Source organism: Oncorhynchus kisutch, linkage group LG13 (assembly GCF_002021735.2).
Source record: "Oncorhynchus kisutch isolate 150728-3 linkage group LG13, Okis_V2, whole genome shotgun sequence".
NCBI lineage: Eukaryota > Metazoa > Chordata > Actinopteri > Salmoniformes > Salmonidae > Oncorhynchus > Oncorhynchus kisutch.
Window position 1 is genome coordinate 64,632,833 of NC_034186.2, and position 10,632 is coordinate 64,643,464.

At 45.4% G+C, this 10,632-nt stretch overlaps 1 protein-coding gene across 5 annotated transcripts in view; it reads left to right on the top strand.

Moving 5' to 3' along the window:
• The first annotated feature begins 878 nt into the window (after window positions 1–878).
• g6fl (g6f-like) overlaps window positions 879–10,632 on the top strand; it is a 12,779-nt gene continuing 3,025 nt past the window's right edge. For 2 of the 5 annotated variants that reach the window (XM_031786919.1, XM_020497901.2), the window contains exons 1-8: window positions 904–1,079; window positions 2,066–2,404; window positions 2,623–2,886; window positions 3,159–3,194; window positions 3,610–3,782; window positions 4,023–4,185; window positions 4,910–4,971; window positions 5,261–5,453. In XM_031786919.1, coding sequence (XP_031642779.1) covers window positions 1,001–1,079; window positions 2,066–2,404; window positions 2,623–2,886; window positions 3,159–3,194; window positions 3,610–3,782; window positions 4,023–4,185; window positions 4,910–4,971; window positions 5,261–5,453 — 1,309 coding nt within the window. In that variant the 5' untranslated portion in view covers window positions 904–1,000. Of the gene's footprint in view, window positions 1,080–2,065; window positions 2,405–2,622; window positions 2,887–3,158; window positions 3,195–3,609; window positions 3,783–4,022; window positions 4,186–4,909; window positions 4,972–5,260; window positions 5,454–6,495; window positions 6,863–10,632 lie in introns of those variants that run through there. The other 3 variants (XM_031786922.1, XM_031786920.1, XM_031786921.1) reach the window with 3 other exon arrangements.

The window sequence follows — 10,632 nt, forward strand, 5'->3', positions numbered from 1 at the left end:
GCCTCTCTCTCTTTCCTTCTCTCCCCTCTCTCCCCTTCAGCTCAGTGGTAATTAAGAGTGTATCTGGTAATGGAGTAATGGAGCTCAGAGGAGCTGATAGCACCGTTAGCTTAATTAAACACATTTTTGGGATGTAAAGACATTTAGCCCAGGGGTTCCACTGCTCCCACTATAACCCAAACTCTTTATCTCTCTAACTTCCTCGTTACCTCTCTCTGTCTTTCTCCCTCACTTTCATTCTGTCCATCTCTTCCTCTCTGTCTCTCCCCTTTACTGATCTCTTTCCCTTTCTCACTGTCACATATACTGTACGTGTTTGTTCCTTTTGTCGTTCTCCAACCCCAGGTTTGAGGTCATCATATGGATTTTATCCCAATTCAAGTTCTTCCCTCTCTGTTCAAGAACATAAACAGTACAGTGACTGAGCTGCAGCATGAGTTTACATCATCACGTAGCCTAGTGTGTTATACTGTGTGTGTGTGTGTGTGTGTGTGTGTGTGTGTGTGTGTGTGTATGTGTGTGTGTGTGTGTGTGCGTGTGTGTGAGCGTGTTGCCTGTGTGTGTGTTTGTGTTTCTGTGCTAGCCTTTTTCCCCTGTGCCAGTCCTATAAGTGTTTATCAGTCACCAACAGACTACCAGTCAGTGGACACAGTGACACTCTCTTCCTGAGCACTATCAAGGTTTTGGATGGGTCGTATCCTGTTCAAAGCAAAGGCACACGTTTGGCCCCAAATTGCACCATATCCCCTATATAGTGCACTACTTTTGACCAGTCATATTGGCCCTGGTCAAAAGTAGTGCATTAAATAGGGTATAGGATGCCATTTGGAACTCACCCACATTCCCTGTTAATGACAATTATAGAATACAGAAATGTTGCTAGTAAACTGGAGATGAGAAGGGTGTTGTTGTTTGTGGTGGTGGTGGGTGCTAGTGGAGAGTGTGTGTGGGTCTGTGTGTGAGTTGACTTTACACCTGCTTGGCTGCCTCTGCTTGGACCATGGAGTTTAGATGTCTCCTCTTTGTTCTTATTTCTTCTTCAGCGATGCTCATCACTCAATCTGACACGACCACTAAAGGTATGGTGAAATTTGAACCATTGATAGATGACATCGCACAAATTTCCTTCACTTGCAAGTATTCTCTGTTATGACTTGGTTACTCACTCGTTTTGAAGCTGAAAACGAATGTGAGATTCTTCTGTCGGTGTTCAGTGGATTTTTTATCAGAAAGTATGTGGAAAACATAACATTCAAAATAATCAAGGTAGTATTTTATAGCCTTTTTTTATAGCCTCATAGCCTGTTTCCTCTCTAGGCTTCTTCCTAAGTTCTGGCCATTCTAGGGAGTTTTTCCTAGCCACAGTGCTTCTACACCTGCATTGCTTGCAGTTTGGGGTTTTAGGCTGGGTTTCTGTACAGCACTTTGAGATATCAGCTGATGTAAGAAGGGCTTTTAAATACATTTGATATTTTATGAATAAGGTAGTATTTCAGTAGAGGTTTACAAATATTCCTGTCGTTTGAAGGTCAAACCAGGGATACACATCTCTAATCCGTCCAGTCTGGCTGGCTCTCAACACTCCTTGGCGTTTAATTGGTCCATTAATGCCATTGATTGGGCTTAAAGAGTCCACAACACACTGGCTCTTCCTGATCTAAATCAGTTACTGATTAGAAAGGAAGGATACAAACCTGGGGATGCGTTCCAACTGGCACTCTATTACCTATATAGTGCACTACTTTGTACCAGGGCTCTAAGAAATAGGGTGCCATTTGAGAGTCCTCTAGAAGCAGAGCTGAGCATCTCTGGGTTAAGTCTGAGTGTTGATTGTGGCTCCAGAACTAGTCACCTCTTATCTCCTCAGGTCGATTCTATCAGTAGTGAGGCCAGAGCCTGATCCAACTGCAACCCCATTCTACGAGCACCTTTAGTTTTTACAGAGCACATAGAGCTGGATAGGTGTGAGCAGCCATGGCAGAAGTTCCCCTGTAAGCCCATTGGAAGGTTAGACCTATCACTATTTCACTCACTTGTTTTTTTGTGTGTTTTTTGTCATCATCAGACCCTGACTGGAGTGATATCGTTGTGACAATGGTTGGCAGGGAAGTTACCTTACCCTGTGTTGATTGGCCTCTCACCGGTTCTGTGAGCATTAATTGGAAGATGAAGTCTCCTAGCGTGGACCACTGGAAACTGGTCCTCTCGGCCAATGAGAGGCAGCAGTTCTCGGGGGCAGCCTCAAAGGCTTCCATGCGATTGGTTGACTCAAACTTTCAGGAAACTGGGGACTTCTCTCTGCTGTTCATCCCCAAAATGGAGGACAAGGGTCGCTACTCCTGTCTGATTATACAGCAACAGAAGAAACTGAGAGAGAAGATCATACTATTAGCCGTCCTCACAGGTATAGAACTGTGGTCCTGCACACAAAACTACCGTTACAGTATGTCCATATACATGTAATATACAGTTGTGATGGTATTGATACAAATATTATGTGTAAATAATTCCCAATGCCCACTTTATTTGACACAATCAGGTCAGACAGTAGTAGCAATATCCCACATGTTTTTTATCTCTTCTATCGTTTCTCCTATTTCCTACCTCCTACATCGGTCCCAGTCTCTATCTTTCCTTCAGCCACTCTCCCTCAGCACAGCACACTGCGTCTGATGGCAGAAGTGTCCCCCGCCTCCGCCGTTTCCGAGGTAACCTGGCTGTCCCCTGGCGGAACGCCCCTACGATTGGCAAGGAGGTCAGAGGGGGGTTTTGCCAAGCTGCCCCAGATACGCCTCACTGACCAGGGGGTATACATCTGCCAGGTGTACCCAAGGGGTAACAGCAGCTCCCCTATGTTCCCCTTCACTGTGGACCTCCGCGTGGATGGTGAGATATGACGGGGGGGGGGGGGGGGGGGGGGGGGGGTGAATTAATCTCAATCTCAATACTCCAAGTAAAGCATTGTATCTAGATCGGCCTTGTATTGGCATCGTTATATAATTGACTAGTGTTTATATGTGCTCCCACTATATCCACTGCTCCCACACTAACCCAAATGTTTTATTTCTGTCCCTTTCTCTCTCACGCCCTTGTTCCCTCTCTGTCGTTCTTCCTCTCTCTCCCTCTCCCTCTCACCCTCTCTCTCTCCCTCTCTCTAGGTATGAATGTGGCCTCGTTCACCAATATAAGCCATAGTGAGTGTCGTCACCATGTACAGTAGACTCTAGTCTAGCTAAAACACAGAGTCAGCAGCCTTTGGATCAAGCAGCACAATACAAACTGACCTTACTGAGGGACCAGCTATCTCTCAGAAACATAATGACATAATCCTATTGCTGCTGTGCACCTCTCTCTATCTCTCTTTCTTTTCCTCTGTCTGTTCTGTTCCTCTCTCCACTGCCACTTCTGTCACTCATCCTCCTCTCTATATCTCTCAACCCCACCATCTTCCCTACATATTTCTCTCACTGTTCCCCCACCACTCTCTCGCTCTCTTCTTATCTCTCACGTTCTCTCTCTCACTTACATACCTCTCATTCTCTTCCTCTCCCCATTCCCCCCATTCTCTCTTTCTCTCCCTCCCCCTCCATCTCCTCTCCCCCTCCCTAGGTGCTCAGATCTCTATGGCCAGTCTCACCCAGACCCCTCTCACCCTCGCCTGCCCTCCGATGCGGGGCGACTATGTCCTGCTCTATTGGAAGCCCCCAGACAGCAGAAACATCAACACCACAACCCTGGTCTACGGGTACGACCGCTGGAGGGACCGCACAGAGCAGAGCAAGGTACACCCAGAAGAGGATGTGTGTGTATATGTTCATGCTTACGTGCGTATGAACTGAGTTCCTCTACAGGTTTCTTCCTTCAAGGGGGTTTTCCTAGCTACAGTGCTTCTGTTTCTGCCTGCTCCACAGGGTCCAGGCCGGGTTACTGTAAAAGCACTTTATGCCAACTGCTGATGTAAAAAGAGCCTTTATAAATACATTTTTGAATGAATTGAGATTGAATGAATTTGATTGATCTAGACTCATGCCCAGCTGAGCCTGGACGGGCCATTGTCTACCCCAAAAGAGGGTTTCTTCTCCTTCCTGCTGAGCCCAGGGCTGAACGACGGAGGCCTCTACATGTGTGAGGTCTTCCTCAATGACAACGTGTTCAGCCAGAGGACCCTGCTTAGCATCCTCCAAGGTACAGAGGGGAAGAGGGAGGAGTGAAGAGAGAAGAGTTATGTATTTATATCTGATATAGAGATATTGGTATGAATAAAAACAAAGACTAAAAATACTGTCCAACTCCCACACACGCAGAAACACACACACATACTCACACACCCGTCTGTCCATTTTTGCGGTCTTGGAAGGCTTTAATAATCACTGTCCCTCTGGCAGCCATTACAGCTGCCCAGACATGACCAAGCGATCTGTCACTGTCACCCTGCTCCACACATCTGTCACACACACATACACACACACACACATACAGCCCCACGGACCCATATATTTTTAACCTGCCTCATTAGGGGTGTAATTATGTATGATTATACCAGCCGTTCTCCCACCAGGCTGTGGGAGGCACACATTAAACACTGTAATCACTGACAGAGACATGTGTGTCTGTAGGGCTTGATTACACCCAGATTGATCCTCATTGGGGTTCGATGAGACATGGGGCATCAGTCACCATCATGCGACACATTAGAAGCAATTCTGTGTAATGAATGTATATTATTTTGGACCATCTCTGATTCGCTCATTGTCCCCCCCCCCCCAACACCTTCCATCTCCCTTCTCGTTTTGGCCCCTGACTACCCCCTATTGGTACTTCCTTCACTCTCTCCTTATCCCTACCTCACATTGTCTTTCTCTTTCCTACTCCCTTGCCTTCCACTCTCTCCTCCCTCCCTCCATCCCAGTGAAAGCCAGACACTCTCCATCAGCCCTGGTCCTGACGTGTCAGTATACAGAGCGCTCCCAGGTAGGTAACCATCCCCTGACTGGCAATATTCATCCCTCATCTCTTCACTGTCATAGTTAGCTGATGTGTGGTGAGCTTTCAGGCACAAAATGGCTCCTTAAGCACCTGGGCTGAGTTCATTAGGCACAAAACGGAACACTGACTAAAACAGGGAAGGACAACCTGGACTTTTCCAATTAGAAACACTTTTTTTCTGCTGTAAGTTTTCTATTGCGTAGTCCCCTGAACACGGCCCTGGTGGATAAAGAACACACTGTATAAACCCAATCCATCATCCTCCATCCACCAGGTGAAGCAGGTGGTGTGGAGCCACCAGAACCAGAGTCGCACGCTGAAGTGGAGCTCCTCTGGCCCGGGTCGCCTCAGCACCGAGGTCCCCCTGTCCCCCACCCAGGACACGGCTGGGAACTACACCTGCACCATGCTACTGCGGAACGGACAGGCGGTCAAGGCTGTTTACACCGTCAAACTGCCCCCGAAAGGTGGAGAGAACCAAACGGTCCAACTTGGGTCTTTAGATATAGATCTAAGATCAGCTTACCCTCTCCTAATGCTAACCATAATCAGTCATGCTAAAAATGCTCAACTTTTCTCAGGTCAGTGTCAACTAATTGTACCTATCAGAACCAACAGTAGATATATAGGCCTACATGTTTGTCCAAATAGGTCCCTTTACAATGCTTCCTTTCCTTCCTGCTATCATCTTATTATTTCTTCCTCACCTACCCAGTCAGTTCCAGGGGTGGTCTGGGCCGATGTGTTAGAAATGTCAGGGCCGATTTCTGGTCCCAGTCCGCCCCTGGTCAGTTCCCATCAGTGATTCTCATCAGTGATTAACAGAAGGGGAAAGTATATTTAAACCACTCAGATGGAACCATACAAACAGAGAAGTTGTAAAACCAGGAAGTTATGTAACTCATCTGTTTGTGTGTTGCCATTTGAGATCTTTAAATATACTTTGCTCTTTAACACTACTATAGCCAACACCACTATAATCATTATGACCATATAGGCACTCATCCAAGTCCATGTTTACTGAACATGAACCTCTATCAGTGGTCCCCAACAGCACACACGGACAAACACACCTGATTCAACTCTTTGAGGGCCTTATTAGTTGCCAGGTTGAATCAGGTGTGCTTGTCTGGGGCTGTGTACTGTTGGGGGTACTAGAGGACCAGAGGTGGGAAACACTGCTCTAGATCAGTGGTTCCCAACCTTTTTCGGTTACTGTACCACCAACTGAATTCTGCTCTGCCCGGAGTACTCCTGAAGTACCCCCTCATGTGCATTTTACCAGAAAAAGCCTATGGTCTTAAAAGTCTTCTCAAGTACCACCTGTTGATAGACCAAGTACCCCCAGTGGTCCTAGTACCCCTGGTTGGGAACCACTGCTCTAAATTCTAAACACACCAGACATCCCTTCCCAACAGAGAGAAGTGAACAGCAGGCTAGCTCAGCTGCTAATCCGTTAGCTATGTAAACACACCTGCCTGTGTTTATCCCTCTCTCCCGTCGCTCCAGTCCTTCAGTGCTGGATGTGTGCCCACTCCATTCTCATCTCGTTATCTCCAGAGCCCTGTTGTGAGCTAACCAATCAGCCCAGAAATGGAATAGGTAGGATGAATTCTAAATTCCAATTCTAAATTCCACATAAACTTGAGATGTTCCACGATATGGTCATGAGAATATCAAGAATTGTACACATATAGAAGACAGAGAAAGACACTGAATTCTGGGTGAGGATGTGCCAAGTATTGACTGAAGAAAACTTCCACATGACACCCAATATGGTCCCATGTCGGATCCAGCCACACACCACAGAGCATTGCTTTGAATGGGAGTCTAATTGTCTGCTTCACCTATTCTATTCTACTCCATTCTATCAAATCAAATCAAATTTATTTATATAGCCCTTCGTACATCAGCTGATATCTCAAAGTGCTGTACAGAAACCCAGCCGAAAATCCCAAACAGCAAGCAATGCAGGTGTAGAAGCACGGTGGCTAGGAAAAACTCCCTAGAAAGGCCAAAACCTAGGAGGAAACCTAGAGAGGAACCAGGCTATGTGGGGTGGCCAGTCCTCTTCTGGCTGTGCCGGGTGGAGATTATAACAGAACATGGCCAAGATGTTCAAATGTTCATAAATTACCAGCATGGTCCAATAATAATAAGGCAGAACAGTTGAAACTGGAGCAGCAGCACGGCCAGGTGGACTGGGGACAGCAAGGAGTCATCATGTCAGGTAGTCCTGGGGCATGGTCCTAGGGCTCAGGTCCTCCGAGAGAGAGAAAGAAAGAGAGAAGGAGAGAATTAGAGAACGCACACTTAGATTCACACAGGACACCGAATAGGACAGGAGAAGTACTCCAGATATAACAAACTGACCCTAGCCCCCCGACACATAAACTACTGCAGCATAAATACTGGAGGCTGAGACAGGAGGGGTCAGGAGACACTGTGGCCCCATCCGAGGACACCCCCGGACAGGGCCAAACAGGAAGGATATAACCCCACCCACTTTGCCAAAGCACAGCCCCCACACCACTCTATCCTATTCTACATACTTAACCCATTGGTCTGTTGCTTATCACAGCCAGACAGGTTGACCTGAAGTTGCTCTACAACCACTATAAAACGCTTCACAGAGCACTGACCTTGCAGCCCCGCCTGCCTGCCGGCCGGCCGGTGTGCGTGCCTGGCTGAGTGACAGACTGTTTCTGCATTCAGCAGTGCTACACTGTTGCCTTGGCAAGATGAGGAGAAGTTAGCTAGAGCAGAAATAGACTAGAACCATGGCCACTAACCATGTATTTCTGTCTGCTACACTATACGCCTGTGTCCTAAATGGCACACTACTGTTCCTATTCCAAATTAGTGCACTATATAGGGAATAAGGCCTCTGTCTGACTTAGAGTGTTTTGGTTTACAACAGATCTCATAGGGAAAAGACAACCCCCAACACAATGATCTGTATTTTTCAAACCATTCCTCTGTCTTTATCTCACCCTCTCTCTCTATCTCTCCCTCCATCTCTCCCTCTATTCCTCTCTCTCTCTCTCTCTCTCTCTCTCTCTCTCTCTCTCTCTCTCTCTCTCTCTCTCTCTCTCTTCCCCTCTCTCTCTCTCTCTCTCTCTCTATATTCCTGTCTCTCCGTGTCTGTCTGTGTCTGTGTCGCTCTCTCTCTCTCTTTCTCTCTCTCCCTCTCTTCACACCCCCACACTTCTTCAGATGATAAGTGTAAATGGTGAGGCAGGACATCAGGACAGCTCTCTGGAATGTATTCACATTCATTGTATCTGAGGAAGCACACACAGCCACAGAAGGATCTGACAGTTGAATGAAACTCCTTATGAAGATGAGCTCACTACCAATACCCCCATACATCACTGATACAGAGGAGCCATGATGATGACACACAACAAAGCAATGCTTTAACAAGAGTAATGGATATGCAAAGGGAAGTGTTGCATTTAGAATGAGCTCTTGTTTGTGAGGGCTGATTGAACGTTGTATTGTGGTTTGTTGTCCCATTTACTCTCTTATTGGGATGTGGGAGAGAAGAGAGGAGAAGGGAGGCAGGGAAGGGAGAGAGCGAGATGGGAGGCAGGGATGGGAGAGAGCGAGATGGGAGTCAGGGAAGGGAGAGAGCGAGATGGGAGGCAGGGAAGGGAGAGAGCGAGATGGGAGGTAGGGAAGGGAGAGAGCGAGATGGGAGGCAGGGAAAGGAGAGAGCGAGATGGGAGGCAGGGAAGGGAGAGAGCGAGATGGGAGGCAGGGAAGGTAGAGAGCGAGATGGGAGGCAGGGAAGGGAGAGAGCGAGATGGGAGGCAGGGAAGGGAGAGAGCGAGATGGGAGGCAGGGAAGGGAGAGAGCGAGATGGGAGGCAAGGAAGGGAGAGAGAAGAGAGGAAAGAATAGATGAACAGAGGGGAGCAAAGAGAGAAAGATGGATGATAGACCCACATAAAAAAATAATATAGTATACTATGGTATAAATACTGTACTATTACTATATTTATATACTGTAGCTGTAGTGTTTTTGCAGCCTTTCTTGTAGTATTCACTGTAGTGTTTTTTCAGACATGACCGTAGTATTTACAGTTTACTCTAGTATAAATACTGTAGTATTACTATATTTCAAAAACTATAGTATATACTAAAGTAATTACTGTAGTATTTACTAAGTGTTTTTGTTTTATTATCTTTGATTGTAATATGAATTGATAATTCAACGCTTCTGGTCTTTTCTATAACCTTTAGGGAACACAATATATATTCTATACTTGGCATGTAGGTTTCTCACTCATGGGTGGCAAAAATTGGGACATGGGGGATGGGAATGGGTGGGGCATATGCAAATTGAATACTGTAGTATTACTTTAATTAAAAAAACGGTACTGTTTTTGTGGATAAAATTGTAGGATTCTACACAGTATTATATAGTAAGTACTACACATGATCGAGGGATACTACAGTGTGTAGTATATTATTTGACAGTATACTACAGTTTACTTCAGAATTTTATACTAAGCACTACATGATTGAGTGGATACTACAGTGTGTCGTATAATATTCCATAGTATACTCCAAAATTCTATAGTAAGCACTACAGCGTGTAGTATAGTATTCTACAGTATACTACAATATTATAGTGTAAGAAATACACGATCGAGGGATACTACAGTGTGTAGTATAGTATTCTATAGTATACTACACAGTTCTATAGTAGGTACTACACATGATCAAAAGATACTACAGTGTGGAGTACAGTATACTACAATATTCTATAGTAAGAAGACACGGTCGAGGGATACTACAGTGTGTAGTATAGTATTCTACAGTATACTACAATATTATAATGTAAGAAAAACACACTCAAGGGATACAACAACAGTGTGTAGTATAGTATTATACAGTATATTACAAAATTCTATAGTAAGAAGTACACGATAGAGGGATACTACAGTGTGGAGTATAGTATTCTACAGTGTATTACAGTTTACTACAGCATTCTATAGTAAGGACTATAGTATTTCATAGTAAACTGTAGTAGTTTGTCATGTGGGGAAGTGTGTAGGGAAAGGAAATTAGAGGAGAGCAGAGAGGAAGGAAGGGGGGGAAGGTGCACCCAGGCCATTGAAGAGTGATGGTATTTACGCCTCACCTCACTTCACCAAATTACCATCATTCATGCAGTGTTGAAGAAGCTGGCACTGAGAACAGAGCAGGTCAACCTGGCCCAGGGGTCAACTCCCTGCCACCACACTATTCCATTAATGACCCCAACACACACACACACACCAACACCACCCCCACCAATCAATTACACCTCACACAGCACTTCATGATTGATTCGTTTGGAGCACCATGTTTAAGTCATGACAGCAGGGCAAGGTGAAGAAGGCCTGTAGAGGAAACTTCTATGAAACAAACTTCTGGATGTTTTTTGGAATTTGTAACTTGATGAGGTAGTACAAATAAAACATGGGTGCCATCAAATTGAGTTGTTTTTATCCAGAAAGACTTCAACCTCACAATAGAATCATCATAAATTAGCAATATATAATTAACAGTAGCATGTTAGTAATGGTAACATCGCTGGTATACAAATTAAGAGATATATATATATAAATGAAGATATACACTGGTGACATCAAAG